Here is a 26,675-nt window from a genome sequence, read left to right as displayed (position 1 = left end):
GCCCCCCAGCGTTTTAGCTCATAGGCCTATTTTCTCTTGGTGAGGGTTTCCTTTCTCAATCTCTTTCTCCTTGCCCTCGACCAGCATTCCCCCTGCCGGAATCAGCTTCGTTGTAATTGTGGCCGTCTCTGAAACGTAACTGGCTATGACCCGACCGAATGGCCGTACTATTCCCACCTCTAGCTAGCATCTCCCGAGCGTCAGGGGAGGTATGCGTTGGTCAGTGGGTCCCCGAGCATTATTATGTCGTGGGGGTCCCCTAACCGCAAAGCCTGACTCAATGTGCCTTCTATTAGCAAAACGACATTGCCCCCTACTCGGTGGATTTGGCTCCTCAGCCGTTGGGCGTCTAGGGCTTCGGGGAGGCTGCCCGGCCCTATTCTGCCTTTGACGCTGGGGATTATCTCGACCAGCACGAGAACATGGCTATTGCTTAGGATCCTGAAATGGGATATCATGTTGAGCAGCAAGTGGTTGCTCCCGCCTTTAAGGGCTTACCGGCGAAAGCAGAGGACTTGGGTTTGGGGCCTGTTGTGGTGGTGCACTTGGTGGCTAATTCGGTTGAGAAGTAGGCGCAGCTTGTCCTCAGGCCAACTAAATGGCTGCTTCCAAGGCGGCAGCGGTGTCTCTTTGCCGACGGTCCATGTCAACATGCCGCTCATTCAACTCTTGGCGTTAACGTTCGATTTCCCTCTGTTGCAACGCCAACGTCTCAGCCGCATTCTCTTGATTGACCCTCAGATTGGCCAACTCCTCTTGCAACACACTCAGTGTTGTCCTCAGGGTTTCAGAATCCATTTCCTCCTCTTCAAAATCCAGTTGTGGTTCATCTTCAGCCACATTTGGTGGATGAGGCTGGGTGGATGCAGCGCCAGAAGTCTGTCCCATCTTCCTGGATGTTTCAGCCATTTGATTTTCTTGACAGTCTAGAATTCGTCCCTCAATGAACGCACCAAAATGTTGACCCTCAAATTGGTCAACGACATAGAATCAGATAAACGATATAAAATGAGATGAAAACAAGAAGAAATTCAAATGGAAAAGTAAACGACACAAGCGATTTATAGTGGTCCGTCCCCAATTGGATGGTAATGTCCTACGTCCACTTAGTGTTCTTATTGATGTAGAGTCCCAATACTGTGATCAATGAACTAGGGTTCATGAGTTTCACAAGCCTTTGGAGAATTACAACTTCGGTGAATAATCACACTATAATTTTCTCTCAAGATTCAAAGATCAAAGTCCCCTTCCTTGAGCCTTTTGATTCATATTTATAGGCTCAAGAAGGTTACATGGGCCAATGGGCCTTAATTACGATTAAGACTTGTGTATCTAGGTAGTAATAGAAATTATAATCAATGTATAATTACATAATTGCATAAATAAAGGAGATAAATGAATGTATGCGACCAGGCTGGTCGTCTGTAAGTATGATGCTTGGTAAACAAATAATTTTCTGGTCGATGGCCGAGCAGGATACACTCACTAAAAGTCGTCATGTGCCTGCCACGTCATTAGGGGCCGTTTTTGGGTAAACAAGATGTGTTATGCAAGAATAAATTACTATGTCTTATGAAATTTTATTTATTTTCCTTATTAGTAAATTTGCAATAATATATTAGAATTAAACATTTATTTAATTATTTAGATAATTATTAATTATTACAATTTTTTTAAATCAATTAATTATTTGTTGCTTTTATTTATTCATTATTTAATCAAATATTAATTAATTAAAATATACTTTTAAATTTATTTAATTATATATTAATTTCATTTTTGTAATTTTTTTATTATTCCTCAAATTTTATTTCAATATTTACTTAATTATTATTTAATAACAATTATATTGTATTTGTATTTTACTTAATTATATTTTATTTAATAATTAAATTATTTATATTTTAACTATTAATCTATTTTTAATTCTAATTAAATTATTTATCATTTTTACTAGTTTTTATTCCTATTAAACTATCACTTATTTTAAATAAAAATTTATCAATAAATTATCATATAATATCAATAAATTATTATATGATATCAATTAATTAATTTCTTAAATTAATTATTTTTCAACATTACTTAAAATAAACATTAATTTCCTAATTAATGTTAGTTTTCCTAGGTCTGATTAAATTTGAGCAGCATAATGATTATATTTTAAACTATCCCAAAATTTTATAATATCTCCAAACTACAAACAAAAATATTCAGAATATTCCAAGAGCATGCACAACATAAAACCAAGATTAATAACATATACCATTTTTTTTCTTTTCAAAAACACAAAAACAATTTATTTAATAAATATTTATAAAGAAATAATATTCAATATAAAAAATAACGTATAATGCAAAAATACAATACAACATAATAATATAATCTATTTTTTTAAACAAATATATAAGTTGTTAAATGAAAAATTACATATAATTAGAAATTTAAATTGTTTTTTTTTAATTACAAAAATATTTTTTTTCACAAATATTGCAAACATATAATATAAAAAAAATTACCATCGTTTCGGTCAATGACAATGGATCAATGTATACGATAGAATAATAATTAAATGAACTAAAATCACGTAAATGACACAAAGAATTTTATAGTGGTTCAGCCCCAAGATTGACCTACGTCCACTTGCGCTTTTATTATTCAAAGAAGTATCAAACTCAAGATCAAGAAGAAACAAGGTTCAACTGAGTTTCTTAAGCTGAGAAAAGAATACAATTCGAAGGGTTTTGTATGTAAAGTGCGTACAAAAGAAATCTCTAGCATTTTCTCCTGTAACATTCACTTAGGGTCAATCATTGAATGAACTCCCTATTTATAGAAAGTCTTAGTTGGCTATGGGCCCTTACAAACGAATCTAGGCCCTGCACATGTAGGTGTGAGATCAGTATATTCAGTTAAAATTCCAAATTACACTAGAATACACTACTACAAAAAAACCGTTTTAAGACTCGCATTGTAAATCCTAAAAAAGTTTTTAGGACTCACGGGGCGCGAGACCTCTATTTAAGAGCCTTAAAAACTAGGATTTTTTAGGACTCGCAATGAAACAATGCGAGTCCTAAAAGAATGTGTTTAGGACTCACATTGCGAGTCCTGAAAAGTTTTATTTTTATTTTTAAAAAATTAATTAGTGGGTTTTGAATCTGGCGGCGGGGCTCAGGCGACGACGACGGTGGCGCTACCATTCGAAGGTGGTGGTTTGGAAAATAAACTATTGGGTTTTAAAGCCCAAGAAGCAAGGAGTATGGTGGTGGTGGTGGTTCAGCTCATGGTTGCTCGAGGTGGCCGAAATATGCTCAGAAAGTTTGGGAGAAACTCATGAACGACTGAACTTCGAGTGCCTCGTTGAGCATTAGGTCGCGCATGAGGTGTCTATCTTCGAGGGTTGGGGGTTTCGGCAGACGGCGCTTCCGATGGTGTGGCGCGTGGCGGTGGCCGGAGACGGGATGGCGACTGTTCGGCCTTGGCAGTGACGTGCAAGGTGAGAGAGGGAGAGAGAGAAGGAACTTCGGGAGAGAGAGAGAGAGAGAGAGGGAACCGAGGAGAGAGAGAGAGAAAAAAGGGCTGAGTGATTTTGTTTTGTTTTTTTTCAATAAATAATAATAAAACTTTTGTTAAAAAAAATTGGAGGAAATTTGAAATTTTTTAAAATTCAAACTTTTTGGATACACATAAGTTTTTAGGACTCGTAACGCGAGTCCTAAAAAGTCCAGGAGGTGTTCGTTTAATAAAAAACTCAAACTTTTAGGACACACATAGTTTTTAGGACTCGCGAAATTCTTTAAGGACATGCAACGCGAGTCCTAAAATGTCCAGGAGGCTTTTTTAGGACTCGTATTTAGGTGAGTGTCCTAAAAATGTGTTTTGTAGTAGTAATAATACAATTTAAATATCAGGTACATATATTTCTAGTATCACATAAAATTTGGATCTTTGGGTAAAAGTATCATGCTCATCGGGCAAGTCTTAGACTCCGATCAGCTTCATGGAATTGTTCTAGTTTGCTCCATTATCTAGCAGGTTACTTGAAGTTTGCTTGATAATATTTTATATTCTGAGGTAGCCATCTCGAGCAGTTACTCCTTCCAACCAGCTCTCTGAATTTAATGCAGTGTAATGCCACATGTCTCTTCCTTAGATGCCACGTATCAAGTCTAAAATTGGGTTAAACATTTACCCCCAAAGATTATCCTGGTGCGACCAACATTTGATAAACTTGTATACTACGACTAGGCTGGCACTTCATCATCGTATCTTTTAAAGCCTTGTTACCTGCTTCTACTTTTCCATTAGCATGGGGATGAGCAACCGCTGAAAAGCTTTTTGTGATACCTTGTCGTGCACAAAAGTCAGGAAGTTGAGCACCTTCTTCATAGTACTACTTAACATTTCAAATATTTTAACACTTAGGGTTTAATCGAACTATTTATAATGTCCATAATTAATAATAAATACTAAATATATCTAAAAATTATTGAAATTGGATGACATACAACAATATTTATATATCACAAGAGTTTATCTACTTACACAATCAAGAAGATTACTATTAATTCTTGTTATTTATAATAAAACATCAGTAGTATGATCGACTATTTCTTTATTCTTCAAAAATTAATAATTAGTTAACGTTCCAACAAACTATCAATACGATTTTATTTATCAATATTGAAACGTGTACATATATATTATCAAAAGAGCAATACTCGATCATGAGTAACACTAATAATGCTGAGTAAGACCAAGATTGTATATATTCATAAACTTTATGTGTAATCAAATAGTTTATTAGACCAATGATAACAATTTCTTTTTAAATAAATGATAATCGTATGGTAAGATAAGCATAATCAACAATGTTCACAACAATCTTAGTTGATAATTACAAAGTTCATTAGTATTGTTGTTGATCTTAGAACAATCTAACGATATTATACTCTTGATTATATGTTAAATAATCATTAATTTATGAATGAAACTATATAAAACAATAATCACTTAAAAATTGTGTATTTCTATTCTGTAATACTTTTGCCGACGCAATTTTATCTATTCCCGGTGCGTTTATGACTTTTTCCAGCTTGTTTAAAAGACTTTTACAAGCACAATATCGTAATGTGCAGGCAAAAGTACCACCGTCAAACCTAGGTTCCGGTAAAACTCACATTTTCCGGTGCAACAATGCCTTGTGCGTCGAAAAAACCTATGCTGTAAAAAGTGCACAACTTTTTGCCGGCAAAATTCATAGTGACGTCAGCAAAAGTATCTTTTCCTGGTGTAATTCGGAATTGCGCTGGCAAAAACCACTTTTACCGGCACAAATTAACACTGGCAAAAGTGCCATTTTTTGCCAGTGCAATTCTGAAAAGCGCTGACAAAAACAAACTTTCTTGTAGTAATATGAGATTACATCTGAACGTGGAAAGCAAGTTTTTGGAGAAAAAACACAAGACAATAGTGGATTTTGAATATTGAAGACAGATCTACGCACTAGTTTCATATTTTCTTCTTCTTTATGTTTTCTTGTTATTTTGAATTTCAAACCGTGATTTATGAGTATTGTTTGGTATTTTTCATTATAATCATGAACTAAATTTCTTTTTCTATGGCTTTAATGGAACCCTATGTTTATAAACAAGTTTTCTTTTTAATTCTTTATTTTGATTATCATATTCATTGTTTATATAGATTTGTGCTTAATGCTTTTCAAAGAGTGATCAACTTTGAATTGAATTAGTAATTTAAGTAGAACTTGGGAGAGAAATCCTAAATTAGAACTAATCAATATAACTTAAGATTGACATTTAATGTTGATTTATGTTTAGGGTAGGAATATACCTAACCACCCTATAGGTAGTCAAATTAGGACTAAACTTAATGCTATTGATTAATTTCAATTCTTTATAGGAATATTAGAATTAATTTATTGGTTGGATTTACTTGTGATTTGAAAAAACCTTGTGAATACTTAGGAACCCTACACTTGCAATTAGAACATTAAAATAAAGATGATGAAAGATTCTTATGGAAGAACGTTCGAGAAAATTAATGACCTAGATATTATAATCGCTTGAATTCTTGTTTTGTGTTAGAGTTATTTTCTTAAGTATTTCTTTATTTTCTTGAATTATTATTTAATTTGGATTGAAAGAAAAATAGTGATTGGTATTTAACACTTAAAGATTAGTCTCTCTGCGATCGATTTTAATATACCACTTGTTACAATATGTGTTCTTGCATAAGGTTGATATAATCAATAACAATTCAGCATTTGTATCTCTTTATAAAGCAATATATAATTTACCATGTGAAAATGCAAGCTCTGTAAGATAGATTCCACCCAAATTTAATTTTTTTCCTTGTGCTTTATTGATTATCATAGCGAAACTTAGTCATATTGGAAATTGGGTTCTTTTGAACGGAAAATGATACTTTTTATTTTTAATTAGTATGAATGGAATTCTAGGTAAAAAGACTCTTTTTCCAGCATAATAACCATTTGTAAATTCTGCATTAATAATATTTAGTCGAAAATCTTAACACGTCAATTGAGCTCAATAACATAATCCATCTGAAGCATTAAGATTATAAAATATAATAATAGGACAACTAATTCATGTGGTGGTACATTTAGGTGTTAAAGTGTTTCAACACTCTGTTAAAAATATTGTTCACTTTTATCTAATCATTCATCAAAGTTATAATAATGAATAGGCTGACCAGGGAATTATTTCGAGATTTTTTCTTAAGTACATTTTTTTTTTTTACTTTTTTACGGTTCTTATTTTTTTTCTCAAAAATACGGACTTAAGTTTTCAAAAATATAATTTTAAAAGTTTTATAATTACCAAAATATGGTTTTTAGGAAAAAAAAATTAAAATGCAACTTGAAAACAACTTACTGGACCAACTAAACATCAACAAAAAAAAAAACCTAAAAACAACGTGGAAACACAAAAAAAGAAAAAACTAAAAACAACTTGAAAACAACACAAAAAAAATAAAAAATAAAAAACCGTAAAATTGTAAAAATGTAAAAATTTCCTTAAAATCGTAAAATTGAAAAGAAAAAAATGTTTGACCGTAAAAACATAATTTTTTAGTGAAAATTAGTATTTTATGTAAAAATCTCAATTATTTAATTAACAAATAATTTATTTCAACGTATTTATTTTTTGTGTTAATATTGCTCTATTAATCATTGAATCTAAAATATTAGAACAAATTTCTATATTTGGGAAACCATAATTTATTAAATTTTGCAATGATATAAAATCATTTTCGTATGGTATTATCATATTAAATGATAATAAGACATCATTATTTTCTAAATTTCTTTGGATTCCATCACCAATACATAATAAGAAATTGGAGAACATATGATCTTTATTTGCTCTGATAGTGATTAGTTGTATTTTTATAAAAGAAGGCCAGAATAAGTTGTGAGCTTGCATTTGTTATCTCTTTTTTTCCTTGTGGAATAATCGAAGAACTTGACAAAAATTTCCACCAAGTACAACTACTTCACCACCAAATGGTAAATCACATTCTACTATGTCGTGTAACATGTTATCTAAATTCTACTGCATCTTTATTTATCATTGGAGATTCATCCCATATTATATTTTTTTGTTATTTGTAAAATTGTAGCTCAAATAAATTCTTTTGTAACATTGCAGGTACAATTACTTTCTATTTGAGGAGGGAATTTAAATCTTGAAAAAGCAGTTCGACCACCTGATCATATAGATGCAACAACTCCAGATAAAACTGTTGCAAAATCTAACAAATTTTTGAGATCTAACAGTACCAAGAATGACATAATGTAAGAATGTCTTACTTGTTCCTCCGGGGCCATCAATAAAAAAATTCTAGATTCATTTCTAAATATTTTAATTAAAATTTTATCATATGTGCATTTCTTTGTTTTTCATTTAATTTAGAAACAACTAATAAATCTTCAACACTAACCACAATCATTAATTCTTCGTTTATTTCTTTTATAAATTTCTCATCTTATTGTAAATTAATGATATAGTCTACAAAATGATAACATTTATATTTTTTCTCATCGATTCAAACGTATAACCTAACTGTTGTAGTATTCTAGTTCTTGTATCAATTTTATTCAATTTAAATGTGAAAAATCTTTATATATTGTATTTTAAAAAATTTCTCATAATACTCGAGTTTTGTCTGGCTCATAGTACACAATTAGAATAACATATAAATGATGTAAAGCATATGGTAATTGATATAAAGATGCTTCTTCTAAACTTAGACTTAAATAGATATCTCCATTTAATAGTCTACGTGAAATAGTAGCCTCAAAATGATAGAAGTAGAACATTATTAACACTTTGTAAATCTTCTAAAGATGTTGCACTATGAATTTATAAAATACATAGATAATATCAAGATCTATGAATTTATAAAATACATAGATATATCTTTCTCCTTTTGTTTTTAATACTCAAAACAAAATACTGAGGAGATTGTTTGTATCAGAGGGTTCTTGCTTTCTCGTTTATTTTATTCATATGAAAATATTTTTAAAACATAGATCTTGAAAGAAAATCATTATTTATAACTTTTATTATATTATCAGATTTCTTAAATGTTATAAGTTGTTAATGCTAAACATGTAATAGTACTATATTTACATGAGGATAAATTTCATATAAAAGGAAACTCTAAAGTCACCAAGTGTTAGGGTTGATGCCTTAAAAGCATGTAAAAATATATTTTTATTGATTTAAATAAAAGTACATTTTTATATATTTGAATATTATATATTTATTTGAAAATTTGATATAAATATCATAACATTCTATGTTTATATATGAGAATATGATCTTGTATGCATATTAAGATCGTATATAATGAATAAAATAGTCAGCGACGCATTACAAAACAGAATCTTCAATGAATGGTTGCTAGTATGGTTTACAAAGCATATGGGATGCAAGTAATCTAGATTTGAATTACTGATGTGGATAGACATACTGGTGAACATACTTTATATAATAGTGATTATATACGACAGGACCGATGTCAATTATTTATTTTTATAAACTTACAGTTTGTCATAAATATTTATTTCATATCTTAATAGATGATCATTTGTATATCAGTCTAAATCTTAAGTTATCATGAACGAATGTTTATGTTTATTGGATATTTTGATTCATTCGTTAATGTCTCTTAATATAATGAGGCTAGTGGCTTTTGTTTTGGAGATTCAATATCATGAATGAATCGTAACATTTGTAGCGCACCAAATATTTTATTTTATTTTATTAATTTGGGTGCTTTATTTTATTATTAATTGTTAAGTGATAGGAATTTACTTTTATTGTTTTATTTTGTGAGTTCTTGAGTATTGGTTGTGTGCACCAAGGTGAATGGTTAGTAGAAATACACCCTAGCATTTGGTGTGCACATGTGCATGGTAAGCATGGAGAGCATGCAATAGACTACCATACATTTTAGATTCTATTAGTTATTTTAGAAATTAGACATTTCTCGAACACTTGTGTGAACACAAGTGTAAATGGGAAAGTATTTTTCATTTAATTTGATAGAAAAATTTAAAAGAAAATAATAGGAAAAAGATGTAAGGATTGATTGGTTGACCTAAGCTATTTTTGGAGGGTGGAGAAATGTATGTGAGAATGGCCTTGGTGGCTGAGTAGAGAGAGAGAGAGAGTGAGAGAGAATGAGGGGGTCGGTCAATGCTAGGCATTTGGGTTTCCTTTTGTGTGCCAAGGCTTGATCTTTGGGAGAGGGAATCAAGGGAATGTTAATACTCCTAATTGGGAACTTTTCCATTCACACTAGGCTAGGGTTGTACCCTCTTATGAGGAATAAAATGAAAAATACATGAGCATTGGGACTCATTGTGGCTGGCTGCTAGAGATAGAAGGAGAGTTCTTGAGAGAGGGGAGAAGAGAAGAGAGAGAGAGAGAGAGAGAGAGCTCGACTATTGAGAGAAAGAAAGAGAGGAAGGAGAAGCACAACAAGAAATAGTGGTTTTAGAGGCAACTCTATCAGGGGCGACTATATGTTGCCTCTAATATTCAAGAAGTCAAGGATGACACATCATCAGTCTCCCCTGATATTCTAAAAAAATATTAGGGGCGACTTGGGATAGTCGCCCCTGATAATGAAATACTTTGACTAGAATTGGGTGGGAAATTTTGGCAGGGTGTGTTGCTGGTGAAAATTATTAGGGGCGACTTGTCGCCCCTAATAATATGACGTGTTTCCCGTGATACAAGTCTCAGTACCACTTAACCCCAAATGTATCCCTAATCATCTCATTTTGTTCTCTCTTCAGCCTCTCGGTCTACTATCTCTCCCTAACGTCGTCGACTCCCTAACGCCGAGGTCCATCTCCATCTCGATTTTCTCTCTCTCTCTCTCTCTCTCTCTCTCTCTCTCTCTCTCTCTCTCTCTCTAATGCCGAGCCTCCTCACACGACAAACACTGAACCAGGCGAAACCCAGGTGACTCACTATCTCAGCATATATATATCTTACATATATTATTGAATTCGTAAACCCAGATGCCTCCTACTTATTTATATATATATGTATAACCCAGATGCCTACTACTTATATATATATATATATGTATGTATAATATATAAATATGTGTGATGCTATTGTCAAACACGATAATTATTGGGACTTCTTAAACTTTGGGTTTGTTTGTGGAACTTAGGGAGCGACGTTTTTGGTTTTTATTCCTTTTATGCTTTTTAATGTGATTGATCGGAAATTTTATAGGATATATGTAGGGGAATTTGTTTCTTATAGTTTAGAATTGATTGTGTTTGATTAAATGCCCAGGAGAAATCCAATAAAGTTTCTCTTCATATTTTTCATTCTCTTATTGTTTCTCCTCACTTTCTGTATCTGATAAATTATATATATATATATAAACACACGCCAGGCTTGTCGGCTTTGGTCTAAAATGACACCTTAGGAATTTAATCTGAGTATTCTAGATAGTTTGAAAGATTTTTTAGTGCCAAGATTATTATTTCTATTGTATCTGATTTGTAAAACATGTTTCTCTTTTTTCAAACGATGTTGGGTATGATATTTGGGGACATTCTTGTTCTATTTTTTTTCTAATAAGTTATAATATTCGTACGTTTTATGCATAGCTGCTGCATACTTGATACTCTCTGTTATTGGATGTAATACAAATCCTTTCTCATCTCCTTTTGCATATATATTTAATTTATTAGTTCATGGATATGACTTGTCAATTCTTATTTTCAGTTTACCTTTCACTTCTTTTAAATGGTAACCTTAATTAATTTATTAGCTTTGGTATTATGAGCGGTACCAAACCAAAATTTGCACACCCTAATTATTGTCTTGGAATTTATTTTGTCAATTGGTGTCATTTGAATTAAGATTAATTTGTATTGATAATTGAATTAGGAAAAGGTTTAATTAATAATCTTTAGTCACTACAAGAAAAAATGCTTTTAATAACACCGAAAATGTGTTATCAAAACATATCATAACACTTTTTGATGTGTTAAGAACGACTATGTTATCGTAGGTCCGGGTACTTTACATAACACTTTATCATTGTTATACAGATGTGTTATTATACTGTCAACGATAACACACATTCTGTGTTATTTTAATATATAGATAAGTGTTTAATTATGTTATTTATAGTCGATTATATAACACATTTCAATACTTATAAATTTGTGTTATACTACACTTTAGTATAACACTTTCTTGTGTTATACTACACTTTAGTATAACACATTTTTTGTGTTATACTATACTTTAGTATAACACATTATTTATGTTATATAATGAAGTTTGCATAACACAATTCTTTGCATAAAAAATATTATTGTAATAGATATTATAACACAATTTTCGTATTATTTTAATATTTAGATAAGTTTAAATTCTCATTATATATTTCATTTATATAACACTAATTTATTCTATTATATTTTAATGTTTTTTATATAATTAAAATTAGCTTTCTAATATATACTAACATCATCAAAGAACTTGATTTTCAAATAACAAAAAGTAAGAACATTCAACATTGTATTAACAATCCACAAATTAGTTTAAAACATTCAACACTATCATCAACAACAAAATGTTCTTTAAGTATTCAAGGAGTCTTAAATATTCAACATAGTTAAAAGTTACTACTTTCAACACAAAGAAATAAACAAAGTTACTACTTTCAAGGAGTCTTAAGTATCATTTTCTACTTCGTTTGTCACATCTGCAAAATAAACAAAGAAATATTTTATTGTTATTATCTAGCATCACAAATTACTTCAAGAAAAATGCTATGGAAATTATATCCAAGAAAGGACACCACATACAAAATAATGAATTCACAACTACACCAAAGCAAACAAAGAAACCAAACACTAAATTATAAGACATTGGTTATTTTTTTAGTATGAAAATGTACTTCTTGGAATAACTTTTTTAGAAGGTCATGCAACTGTGGAACCAACTACTTCTTGTATTGTAAGCATCGCATGATTAGGACGAAATAAGTAAGATTCTAGTACAATATCAACATCAACCCATACTCGCATAAAGTCTTGTCCAAGAGGCTTTCCATGTACAATTATCTTTGGATCACTAGAATCCCAACGACCTTCAGCAACAATTACATCTCCCCAGTCAAGCAAGTAGCAAGCATTCTTCCCTTCTGCAAAGTTATGTCTTTTTTCCAGTACAATACTCTACCAAATTTATTTTAAAGACAATATATTAGTTTCTTTATTTGTTCTTCTAAAATGAAAATTTAAAACAATAACAACTTTTATAATTTACCTTAGGGGACTGAATATTGTTTGACTGCGGTACATTGCGAGACTGTCCTTCGCTTGGTGTCACTTTACCACCAACCTAAATATAAAACCAAGATAGGTTTCATTGGAAGAAAAGAAAACTAAGGTTTATAAGTGCAAGATAGAAATACCACCAAGTGTTCTTTAAGTAGATTCATCATTTTAGTCATTTTGAGCTTCATATTATGTTGCTCTTCTTCTAACTTGGAGATCTTGCTATTACACATATCAACAACAGTTAGCTTTGACCTTGTTACGCCTCTTCCGTGTCCGATTAAACGACCAGATTTTGGGTTACCAAACAATTTTGTCAAGGCATGCTCATCAGCGTTGTCTGTAGTTCCAGATTTTGGGTCTTCAAGGAGAATCTCATTCAATGAACCCTGCATATAAATTAGTATAACTAATGTATGCGTTATGGAAAATAAGTAAAAATTCACAAAAATTAAATGACTAATACTCACAAAAATATCAGATGTCGTTGGGTTTACAGGTTCACCATTCTTCTTGGTATAGGCTCTCCGAAAAGCATCGATTCTAGATATTTTAACATCCTCATTTTCTTTCTGCTACACAATACATCAATATAGATTATAAAATAGAGACTACAACAATGGAAGCAAAAATACAAATAGTATAAAACTTAATTATTACCATATCATCGATTATTCGAGCATATCCTCTTCGACTTAAGGTGTGTGGAACAACTTTCTTTCTTCTCTCTTGGTATTTGGCCCTTATATCCTATTTAATAAATAAGTAAAAGAGGCATAACTATATTTAATTTAACACCAACAGAGATAAAAGAGGCAGCCACATCACTTCTTACATCATATTTCTTACCAAATGTTCTTTACTAATTTTTTTGGCAACAAATGCTCTCCATTCTACATCACTTTTTATGCAATCTGGCTTTAAAGCTAGTCGTTCACTCTCATTTTTTGCATTGATAATATCCTTTACAAGTCTAGATTTCCCAGCTCTCCATAGTTCTGCCATCATTTCAAAGCACATCTTTTTTTGCCAATCATCATGTAAGTCATATTGTGCCTACAATAGAATATAGAATAATATATTATATGTTTAAGTGTAGAGCTGAATATATATAAAAAAAATACATTCATAAAACTTGTAATTCTACCTTAATAGATGCCCAAAGAACATCTCTCATAATTGGTGAAACTTTCCTCCAATCTGAAATAATGTAAGGAACAACCTCTGGCACAAGAGCGCCCACAAAAGAAGAAAATTGCACTGAGTTAGTACCAACTGGTTGCCCTTTTTCATTCCAATTTATTATCCTTAAGTCATTGTTCCTCTTGGTAAGATTTTCCAATAGAGTTTTTCCCCTTGTCTTCTTGGCTAAGTTCATTACATTCGCATCTACATCTTGAGGTATTTCTTCAATCTCAGTTTGATTTGCCTTAGTAAATTTTGACAAAATGGATAGGAGAGTGTACCTATTTCACACAATACAACAGTAAGTTTTGATCGTTTTCTGAATAAATGGGATTAAATGGTACTTTTTCCATAATTGATTTTTTTCTTTCCGGGGATGATTGAGATGTTATTATCCAATAATTTTTTTTCTAGGGGACATTTCTACTCTAATAGAAATTACAGAGTATATACTGAATATACTCTGGCTGAAATTACAAAGAGAAATTGAAAGGGTAAAGGTTGAACTGAAAAAAGAATTTGAGATGAAAGATTTGGGTGCTGCAAAACTAATTTTGGGTATAGATTTCTGGTTTATGGTGGAGCTGGAAACGAATATAAGACAGCTGCTATAGAAGGTTTTGTTGACTCATATTTTGTAGGCTGTCTAGAAATTAGAAAATCACTTACAGGTTATGTTTTGGCAGTTTTCGGTACAGCTGTTAGCTGGAAAGCCAGTTTGCAAAAGATGGTTGCTTTATCTACTATAGAAGCTGAACATATAGCTTTAACAGAAGTTGTCAAGGAAGCTATATGGCTAGTATATATACTGTTGAGTTGGAGAATTTGTTAGTTATTTTGGTCCAGTAAGCAATCTTTTATGTTCACAACCATTCTTCTAAAGCAGTTAGTTATGTTTCGTTATGTTTACTACTGCTATATATACTGTTGAGTTGTATACTTTTACATATAGTTTTTTAGAAACTTTTCCTTGTAATTCAGTAAAAAAATCTATAACTTTTCCTTGGTGTTGTGTTTTAACTGGTTTGATTTCTTGTGTGTTTCTTCTATCTGGTTTGTTCTTGTGACTGTTTCTTTCGATCAAATTGTGTTTGTGCAAGTTGTTGTGATCTCTGGTCTTGGCTCTACATGTTTTAATAAATTACTCTACGAACTATATATCAAAAAGATATTTCATCAATATCTTGATTGAGATTTGACTCATTCTCCTTGCATATTATTCCATGTACTGCTTCTTTAGGGTTGGCTATCTAATGGACAATGTATAGCATTAAAAAGACTCCAAGACTGCAGGATAGTTTTTTCATTACAGGAAGGAATTAAGAGAAAGTAGAAAGATTAGCAAAACAACAAGTGTGGTGGTCCTCATAGTCACAGCATGGGTTATATCAATAGGATTGTCCATAATTTTTCAATCTATATCAAATACATTTTATTATATAGATTATATACATTGGAACCACTACTACAAAAATGGGATTTCCCGACAGTTTTTAACTGTTGCTATTGAGCAATGACGACAGTCGACTAACTGTCGTATTTGCCTATGCCGATGTAGGGTAGCTACGCCGACAGTTAATAAGTGTCGTCGTTGCTGGCTACGGCGACAGTTAATATGTGTTGTCATTACTGGCTACACTGACAGTTAATAGATGTCGTCATTGCTGGCTACGCCCACAGTTAATACATGTCACCGTTGCTGGCTACGCCGACAGTTAATACGTGTCGCCGTTGCTGGCAATGCTGACAGTTAATAGGCGTCATCATTGCTGACAACGCCGACAGTTAATAAGTGTCGCCATAATATTGAATTTATATATATAATAATTTTTCAATATATATTTTTTAAAACTTTTAATTATATTTTTAACAAGTGAAGTTTGATATAAATTTAAATAAAAAAATTACTTATATAATTAATTATTATTACCATAAATTGTAAAAAAAATTATATTTATCATAATAAAAATTCATATACATACAACATTTATTCATACAATTAAAATGTAAATAATACATCTAATCCCCATGAGACTAAATAAGTCTCAATGAAAATTCATTATAATTCTTAATAAAAATTCATTATTCTTGATGTAAATAATATATCAAATCCTCACTGTACATAATTCTTAGAAGCAAGAAAGAAAATAATACCCAACAACTTGAAAAAGAATTTCGTGTTGCCTTGGTTCTCTTAAATATCCAAGTAGAGTTTTAGCCTACAATACAGAATAAACACCATTAAAGTTAAACCAAAACTAAAATAAATAGAGAACTTGAGGTTGCAGAATAAACAAAAAGGATGATTGTGGTTTTCAGTCACAAAATTAATTTATATAAAAGTTGTATTTTTCTTATCAAATTGGATAGCCTCATGGCTTAAGTGGTTAGTCTTAATTTTTTTTTTTTTTTTGAGTGAAATTCAAAGAATTTTATTGGGCAAACAACCAAGATGAAGCAAAAACATCAAACATAAAGAGTTTTAAGGCCACAGACATGAAGGCAAACCAAGCCACCAAACTCTAGGGGAATCAAGAGATAATGCAAGTTTTGCTAAGGAATGAGCTGTAGAATTACTAACTCTATTACAATGACCAATGGAAATGCATACCTGTCAGTCTCAATTTAAAAGTGCTCAAGCTAGTTTGTTTATGAAATCACATAGACATTAATAAACCAAATTACCAATCATTCATAACACATTAGCAAATATACAATAAACATCGAGAAATTAATATACATATATACACATATGAAGACATGCCCTGTGTAGGTAATATGCATAAGATTCTAAGTCTATAGTACTTAGCAAGAAAAGAAAAGATAATATAGTTATAAATAAGAGCACCAAGAACATAAATATAATAGATCATTAATATGTAACACAAACATACTAGGTGACATTTGTTAAAGTTATTAAAATAACACAACGAGCATACCAGAAAAAGTTGTTAAAGTAACACTACGAGTTGTGAATAAGCCTAATCCAAATTTATAAATCTAATTCACATTTGAAAGTCTACGCAAAATAGAAAATCATAATTTCTTTTGGTCAAGCATATATATTTCTTTTAATAAATAGCCATATAATTATGAATTCTATACAAGCGCAACATTTTTAACAAAGTGATAATCAATCCATTTTAGAAAATTTTCAATTGTTTAAAGAATACATTATTTCAACTAAGGCCATCGAACACGGTAAAATCAATCACAGTTTGGAAGAAAAAAATAACTTAGATATTATTTAAGTAAGAAAATGATCAAACTATTAGACTACAATGAAACACAAAGCTATGCTTCAATTAAAATAAACACAAATTGAGATAGTAGTTCTGGTACAGAAAAGGAAATCATCGAGTAAATATATAAATATATATCCTATGTCTCAATTGATTAAACCCAAAACTCACCAATTGTTTTTTTAGAAAACTTTCAATTGTTTCAAGAATACATTGTTTCAGCTAAAGCCATCGAACATGGTAAAAACAATCACAATTTGGAAGAAAACAAATAACTTAGATATTATTTAAATAAGAAAATGATCAAACTATTAGAATACAAAGAAACATAAAGCTATGCTTCAATTAAAATAAACACAAATTGAGATAGTAGTTCTAGTGCAGAAAAGGAAATCATCGAGTAAATATATAAATATATATCCTATGTCTCAATTGATTGAACCCAAAACTCACCAATTGATTTTTTTAGAAAATTTTCAATTGTTTAAAGAATACATTGTTTCAGCTAAGGCCATCGAACATGGTGAAAACAATTACAATTTGGAAGAAAAAAAATAACTTGGATATTATTTAAGTAAGAAAATGATCAAACTATTAGACTACAATGAAACATAAAGCTATGCTTCAATTAAAATAAACACAAATTGAAATAGTAGTTCTGGTGCAAAAAAAGAAATCATGAATTATCAACCAATATGCTAATAACATCAAACTTTTGTATAGCACTTTATACTATTGAACCTACATGTGATCACAAGAACCAAAAGTGATGCTCAATGTTATAAATCACCTCACTAAAGACATTAGACAAGGGACAAGAAGAAAACTAACATATACAAAACAAGAAATACAAAAGGTTATGCTATATGCGTATGCCAACACGCAATATGTACATTCATACAAGTATATGTTATAATCAAAACAATCAAACAAACACAATTCAATTATAGGATGATCATAGACAAGTCTACATCAATTCAAACAACACACAAGTTTTCTTTCTTATCTCCGCAGCACACAAATTTCTCAGATCCTACTTCACTAAAACACACAAGTTCTCAACCTTCCGTTATCACCGCAGCACACAATAACAATCTCAGAACCTACTTCACTATGGATGAATATTTAAGATATTCAAACTCCTCTAACATTTGCATAGTATTAAAATAAAAGTTAGAAGCATACCTCTTGCAAACTGTTGCAAAATAGTTTCTTTGAAATCTGTCTCAGCACATACACACATTTACAATGTTATAATATAATGAAAGTGAGTCAAATCTGAATTAAATCATTAAATAATAATGCAAAGAAGAGAAAAACCAAATGCTCATCTTAATCTTTCTTCTCAGCCTTGGGTTGAGTCAAATACATTATTCTCAAGAATTAGAAGCATAATGTAGTAGTGTATTTGCATCCAATTAATCATTATGTATAAAGAAGCATATTGTTAATAATATCAAGGTCTCAAGAATTAGAAATTGAAGTGAGGTTAATAATAAAACTTTAGATAAAAAAAAAAGTCAGTCTCAAATAGCTTATCAAATATTAACACTTAAAATTTTAGGTAAAAAATTACATTTACCAAGGCTCATTTGAATTTCTATAAATAAGTCCTATCTCAAATTTCTTGATAATTTGTTAGGCAATGTCAAGTACTTAAACTTCATGGCATTGCATGACTATATACACATCATCTGAAACAAGAATAACAGTAGGGTATAAACTTTGTTATATTTTCGGTGACTAGATAAGCAAGCCAGAACCATTCTAATATAGCCACAGAAAATTATAGTCGAAAATAATTATAGAAGTTATCATATGCTAGAGTAAACTTTTTGCAATTCTATTAAAGACGAAATGAGATTTATACTTTTAACAGCAATAATAATATCTCAATTATTTCATCTGACATCTATCTAGTCATAATTGATAGAATTCATAACATGCCAAAAAATGCTTATTAAGTTTCATAAACATGCTCTCTGTACAAATATATTTTGTATAACAATGTTGCCAAATTTAAGCTATACATAGCACACTGCGATAAAATCTTTCAATTTATGATTCAAACAAATCAGCCATACATAAAACAGGAGTATATTTAATCATGAGCATTTTTTAAAGCCAAGTAAAACTCTTTCCGAGAAGAGCATAATAGAAGGGGAAAACATATTATAAATTGCATAATGGATTCAAGTGTTGTAAAGCAGATATCAAACCCTTTTCATTTATGTTCAACTCTGCCTTCTTCATTTTTGTTTGCAGCATCAAAGTGTTTGTAGATCCAATCCTCTCAGAACTCTACAAGCAATTGCAATTCTTATATGTTAAAATCTTTCATTGAAAATTTAAGTGAGATAAAGCAACTAGTGAGGCAAACGATAAAAATAAGCAAAGAATAAAATAAGAATCTAGAATAGATACTTGTGCTCTTGCTAATTCTTTTGATCTTGTATGCTTGCTTTCAATACAGATCAGAAAGTAGTTATTGTAGCTACATTCCATAGAGTTTGACTCTTTTTATTTAAAAGAAATCCATACCCTAAATCTCATATGATAAGTTACAGATAAAAACAGACTTTCTTATACACAACCAGGAAATACATTCAAAAATAATGCATATAGTTGATCAAGCTAGGCCTTCCATATGCATTTGTTTGGTTTTTTTTTAATGCAAAGTGCTTCTCCTAACCAAGGGAAAGCAACAAGAATCAATAACAATAAAAACACTTAACATACAAAGCAAATTAGCCAGTACAATACCACACAAGTCAAATCCTGACCAAAACAAATACATATGCTAAGTTAAATAACAAAGACGCAAAGGAAAAAAAAAAAACAAAAACAAGTCAAACGCTGACCAAAGGCCACCAAAAAGATGTATATAGCATGCACACATGTATATAGTTGCACTACAACTACTACCAATCACATGTAAGTTACAAATTAAAGAAGATGAAAAAGGAAAAGAACACACTGAACACACCCCTCACTATGGTTCTCTAAAATATTTTGTCAAACAGTTTCTATACAAACATCCAAACATTCACAATAATTATTTTAAATACTACCTTTAGAAGAAGAAAGTAACGAATAAAACCAAGAGCGAAAGGAAAAACAAAGTAGGAAATTTCTTCTGTTTTTCTTTTATGCTGGTGATTGGTGAAGAACCACTTCATCATATAAACTTCCAAGCCTAAGCCTTTTAATCTCAATGAAATTTAGTAAAAATTACACATGATTCTATCTTTCTTCTGAAGAAATGAAAGTTTAGAGACCAGTGAGTTTAGCTACACGTGTTTTTCTTATTCTCTACTCATTTTCTAATAGAAGAAATTCAGCTGAGCATTTAATCAACATATAAACACTTTAAAGCTACAAACTTCACTAATCAAAGGTAACCTTAGGAAAACCAGAGGGTTTCTAAATTATTTCATGTTACAGATTTATACCTACAAAGAACCTTACACCTCAAAACCCAGTCCTGAACATAAAAACCAGGCATAACCATGATCTTAACACGGCTAGGACCATTTGATCTCTGCCTTTCCATTAACACATCTTCCAGGTAAAGTGAGTCAAAGTTGCTGTTCTCTTCCACCCATACATACAAACCAAAACATAAGTCATTCACTCAAAATACTAAATAATCACCTGCTCAATATATATAAATTTACAAGATCAAAGAGTCCACTTTTGCACGGAAACCCCTTTCTCCAGTCAAATTTTTTTTTAAAAAAAAAGAGGAAAATAGTCTCATAAAAGATTATAGTAAACACCACAATTTTAAAATTCAGAACATCATTTTTAGCAAACAAAATAAAGTAAGCAAATAATTATAAATATATAAGTATATATTCAAGAGAAGGGACATACCCAGCATAGTCCGTGCTCAACTTCTTCACCCCGGCCAGCGGGGGCGATGGGACCGAAGGAGGCGGCGTCCCGAGCAAGCAGAGGTGGCGCTCAACTTCCATTGACCCACCAGAGGAGACGAGGATGAGCTCGATTCAAAGGCCATTTATTCGGAAAGGCTAAAGGCGATAGTCGATCGTGCGAGAGATGCAGTGAGAGGCTGGAGATCGGAGGCATGGAGAAATTTAGGGATTGAGAAAGAGAGATATGAGGGATTTCAGAAAGAGAGAGTTAAAAATAAAATAAGAAATAAAGTATTTAAATCAAATAGTGGAGAAATGAAAATTAAAAAGTTGAAGGTTGGCGCCCAAATTTTTTAGTACCCGCGTAGCATAATATTTATTTATTAGTGTTAGATTTTAAATTATAAATACTATTATATTAAATTAAAATGTTTTAATATTTATAAAAATTAAATTAATTTTGTTATTACAAATAATCAATTTATTTATTTATAGTTCAAAATTTATAATGTATGTAATAATAATAAATATACTTTTTTAATACTTATTTCACACCCAAATAAATTATATATATGTATAATTAAATGTGTTAAAGAATAATATAGTTAATAATATAATTAATTTTATAAATATGTTAAAGAATAATAAATTTAAATTTTGATATAAAAATTATTATAATTACAAAAAATAATAATATGAAAAATTCAGAAACAAAAAAAATCTAGTTCAAATTTTTTTTTAATAAATACATAATTTTTATAAATATATATTTACATAATTTAGTTTATTTTCAAAATTATACTATTCATTAATTTTTTTACAATATTTTTTTAATTAATAAAACAACTATATTTTAACTAATACAAATTTTATAAATATGTTAAAGAATTATATAGTTAATAATATAGTTAATTTTATAAATATGTTAAAGAATAATAAATTTAAATTTTGATATAAAAATTATTATAAATACAAAAGTAAATAAAAAATTTAGAAACAAAAAAAATCTAGTTTTAAAATTTTTTAATAAATACATAATTTTTATAAATATATATTTACAAAATTTAGTTTATATTTTTAACATTATACTATTCATTAATTATAATTTTTTATTTGAATTTTGGTGACATTTTATGACTATTGGCATTGGACTTTTATTAACTGTCGGCGTTGGAGTCAATAGCGACACATTTTAACTGTCAGCATTGGTCTCAAATTAACTTTCGGCGTTGGGCTCAATAGCGACACATTTTAACTGTCGGCATTGGTCTAGAATTAACTGTCGGCGTTAGGCTCAATAGCGACACATTTTAACTGTCGGCATTGCTCTCGAATTAATTGTCGGCGTCGGGGTCAATAACGACAGTCAAAAGCAACGATGACAGTTATTAGATGTCGGCGTAGAGTCCCGCTAAGCAACTACGACAGTCAACAGAGTTGACTGTCGTGGTTGGGTGTTGGGAAAGCCCAGTTTTGTAGTAGTGAACAAGCAACAAGCATCTTTCACTTTTATTCTTTTCCTTTCCAACTAGGGCTGCTAGCAATTCTTGGCTCAATTCAAAACATGCCAAAAAAACAACATGGAAATAATTTGATTCCATTCTAATCCCAAGTAAGCTAAGTTGTCTAAACATGTTTTCTGTGGGGATAGGAGACCAAAATATCAGAGTATGCAAAACAAAAGATGAGCAGTGATTGTTTAGGTGACAATGGACCCCATAAAATCAATTAAAGATATGATCTTGAAAGCAATCTAAGAACAATTAGAGAATATTATATTGCAACTATTAAAGCCTCTCTGATCTAATCCAACTTTCCCAACATTTATACCAGTATATTTTAGAGCCAAAAATCAATAAAAGTATCTTGTCTCAAGAACAGTTCAAAATAGATATCAAAATATGATCTTTAAACATAAATTGGTAAATGCCCAAATAAAAACTCAAAATAAACTTGCAAAGTTGATAAAACATAAAAAGTTTGAAAGATGAAAAACTCAAAATAAAAACTCGATAAAACATAAACATAAACTGGTAAAGTTGAAAAAACATAAACATCGTTTCATCATTTCAGTGAACTCTAGCCACTGTCCGGTTTGTGAGAGAGCTGAGGAATCTCATCAACACTTGTTTTTTGACTGTAGCTTTTCTCATCCGGTTTGGGAGCTGACTAAAGACTGGTTAGGCACTGCCATTTGGCCCAAGAATTTTGTTCAATGGAAGCTGTGGTTAGAAGGGAAGCCCAAAAATTGGCTGCTGCGGTTTATGGCATTTGGTGCAACAGAAATGCATGCTATTTTTCTCTTTGCTCCAACACTCCTCTTTGTTTAGTTAAAATGATAAGTTCGAGTTTGAAAGCTAGATTTTTTTACTGTTTGAGTCAACAGTGTTTGGCTAAGAATAGATCAATTGCTGAGTTGGTTAGGAGTTTATGATTTGGTTTGTATTTTAGTCTCTGTTTTGAGTTTTTTGTAAGTTTGGTGGTGTTTCAAATCTGGCAGTTGTAATTTGTTTCTGTGTTTTTAATATACTCCTTTTTTCGATAAAAAAAAAGTTGAAAAAACTCAAAAACTCAAAATGCCCAAACCGTACCTGGTGAAAGCTAATGTAGTTGAGGTTACCCAAGTCTTGAACTGGTCGGAGACTGAGTGAGGAAGGGAGCTCTGATATTGAGCCGAGATCGAGGGAGTGAGGCCTCGGATTGAAAAATTGCCAACAATCTGCAAAACCCACAATTAATTTTGAAAATGTTGATAACTTTTGAGGTTAATGCTTCCAATAACACCTAAAACTATATATCCTTACCTGGCTTGCCAAGACCGAAGAGAAGGAGTGAAACAACCCAACGAATGGAACCCTATTGATAGAGAGATAGAGAAAGATGAGAGAGAGATGGAGGAGATATGAGGGATGGAGGAGACTTGAGCTGAGATTTGAGGGATGGAGGAGATGTGAGCTGAGATTTGAAACAGGGATGATGAAACTGAAGCTGGATAGAGTTCAGACTGTGCTTAGCCGAAGAAGAAAATGGTGAGTCCGAAATTGGAAGGATTTTTTCTGAAAAAAATGTATAAGTGGTGGGCTCCCAATGTAGAGTCCAAGAACTTTACTTAGCTAATTGTTAGTAGTATTATAGTATGTTTAGTGTTATCTTTGTTACTATGGATTTTTGGTTCAGACCGGGAGTTATTTGGACACTCATAGTAGTACTTATAGATTTTCTAAGTTTAACCTATAGTTTAAGAATATTAAGTATAACCTAAGGTTTGATTATGTGACTGATATTAAGGATTATATTTATTATATTATAAGGTTTAGATATCAACCAATAGGATTTTAAGCACATGTTATGAATGGTAATTAAGGATTAAGTATTTTTAAGGATTAAATTAAATAAGGGTAAAATTTGAATGTTATAGGGTCAGTCAGCAGCCTTGAGTACGTTAAAGGCTTAGTCAAGGCTGTTTACTCCATTCAAACTTAGCTAAAAATGTGTAAATTCGTGTTTAAATATTCAGCGTATGCCGATATATCGCAGCTATAGGGGGCAATATATCGCAGCACGTAGATACGGAAAACACGAATCGATGCACGGTCGCCTCGGGAACAAAGGTCCAGGCGATATATCGCCTATAGGGGGCGATATATCGCCTCCACCAGCATGTTTTCAAATACTTTTGAATTCTTTTCCTTTCAGCCATTTAAACTCCTTCAACAGTCCAGCATCTTTTGAACGAGTCTTCAGCCTCTGCTGAACGATTATTCAAATGATTTTCACCTAAAAAGCCATTATTTTTATTCAAGTAAAATCAAGATATTTTCATTCCCAAACTCTATAAATAGGACCTAGTACCCAGCCATTATTCACCATTTGCTCTAAGTTCAGAAGCTGCTAGTGTTAAGTGAGTGTGAGAGTGTAAACACTTGGTTTGGGGAAAAACTATAAGCTTAAACATCATAAGCTTATCAAACACTTTGGGAAGTGAGTTCTATAGTATTTCGATGAAGGTTAGATTGATCTTGCAAATCTTTGAGGTAAACCCGAAACTCTATTTCATTATTTCATGATTATTTCCTTTCTCAAAACCTTCTACTCAGTCCCCTAACCTCATTCTTATTTTGGTTAGGGAATCCAAGCTCTTAAGCATATAAGTCGGTAAGTATGTTTTCTATGGTTTAGTCTTTCCATCTCTTTCATTTCATCTCCTTTCTTTAGACTTACTCTTTCTTATGGTTTTAGGAGTGTTCCAAAAGTCCCAACTCAGTCCATAATCTCGGTAACTTTGGTAAGGAAAATAGGCTAGAATCAATATGTTATGTGCTTATGTATCTATATGTTTTATGTTATTAAAAGTGTTATGATATGTATGCATGTTGTAGGCTTGGGCATATGACCCATATGGCTAACAAGACCCCAAATGGGTTGTGGGCATATGACCTACTTAGCTAGTAGGACCCCACTAATTCCATGGGCATATGCTTGTTTAGTCTATGGGACCCCAAGTGATAATGGCCATTATAATAAGTGTATGTTATATGTATTATGTTAAGTCTTTATGTTTTTATGAAATTATGTATGTGACTTTGTGTTAGATTTTCCTTACTGGGCATTAGGCTCACTCCTCTCTGTTTATGTGCAGGAAAATAAGCTTAGAGGCGGTAAGATTCGTGGCGCTTGGAGGATGTGTATCGATGATGAATGGAGTCAAGGGGCCGAGCGTTATTCGATTCGAAGATGTAGTCTCATTCTATGTTTTATGGTTTTATGTGTATTTTCCGCACCAATTATGTAATGTCTTTATTTTAAATCATCTTTTGTTTTTAAAGACAATGGGATCCCATAATCCTTCTTAGTATTCTGTTTATTTGTAAATAACTCTTATTTTGCAAGTTACTCAATAAATTATGGTATTTTCGTAAAAATGTAAGTTTTATGTATAGTTTCGTTAATGGTCCAAATAGTCTAGATTAGTGGGTCATTACACCCAAAATATTACCGCATTTTTCATTTGCCACATATATAACATTTTCCATAATACTTTTTCATTTCTATTATATTCATGTGTTATGGAAATGTGTATTTGGTGTAGTGAGTTCTTGTTTTTCTTCCTTTAACTGTAAGTTTTGATTACATTTTTTTGTCCCCAGATTAGTCTAATTATAAGCCTCATTAAGGATATATTAGCCCTGGTTGGCATAGTTTCCAAAAGTACTTTTCTTATGATTTATTTATAAAAACTCTTGTAATAATTGTTTGGATTTAACAATTCAAAGTGCTTATTTATATATTTTATGAGTCTCTTATTGGGAATTAGAACACACAATTAAATTGGTATTCCAATTTAGTCCATATTATCTCTTCTCATTTATTGTAGTTTTCCCTACATGCTCGGGCAGAGAAAAAGAAAATTATTAAGGGAGAAAAATGGACTAACCTTAGGTGACAAAAGGGCTGAGTCTGGGGTTACTACTTCATTGCAAAACTTTTGACCAT

At 31.2% G+C, this 26,675-nt stretch overlaps 1 protein-coding gene across 7 annotated transcripts; it reads right to left on the bottom strand.

The window, feature by feature from the left end:
* Positions 1-12,096: 12,096 nt before the first annotated feature.
* On the bottom strand, positions 12,097-21,434 carry LOC133818539 (uncharacterized). 7 transcript variants are annotated; one of them, XM_062251455.1, is made up of 11 exons: positions 21,181-21,434; positions 19,729-20,898; positions 19,524-19,603; positions 16,217-16,281; positions 14,025-14,343; positions 13,727-13,933; positions 13,538-13,627; positions 13,348-13,452; positions 12,867-13,266; positions 12,620-12,775; positions 12,097-12,300 (listed from the first exon to the last, which is right to left on the bottom strand). In XM_062251455.1, exons 3-9 carry the CDS (start codon positions 19,530-19,532, stop codon positions 12,985-12,987), a joined length of 1,077 nt encoding a protein of 358 aa, XP_062107439.1. In that variant the 5' UTR covers positions 19,533-19,603; positions 19,729-20,898; positions 21,181-21,434; the 3' UTR covers positions 12,097-12,300; positions 12,620-12,775; positions 12,867-12,984. The 7 variants fall into 7 exon arrangements, 6 of the variants coding, with proteins under 6 accessions (XP_062107439.1, XP_062107442.1, XP_062107440.1 ...); XM_062251458.1 differs by lacking the exon at positions 19,729-20,898 and having other exon boundaries at positions 18,490-19,605; XM_062251456.1 differs by lacking the exon at positions 19,729-20,898 and having other exon boundaries at positions 13,348-13,449; positions 19,524-19,605.
* Positions 21,435-26,675: the final 5,241 nt, after the last annotated feature.

This window comes from Humulus lupulus, chromosome 2 (assembly GCF_963169125.1).
Source record: "Humulus lupulus chromosome 2, drHumLupu1.1, whole genome shotgun sequence".
Taxonomy (NCBI): Eukaryota; Viridiplantae; Streptophyta; class Magnoliopsida; order Rosales; family Cannabaceae; genus Humulus; species Humulus lupulus.
The sequence above is the reverse complement of the archived record's forward strand: the minus strand, read 5'-3'. Positions and strand labels throughout refer to the sequence as shown.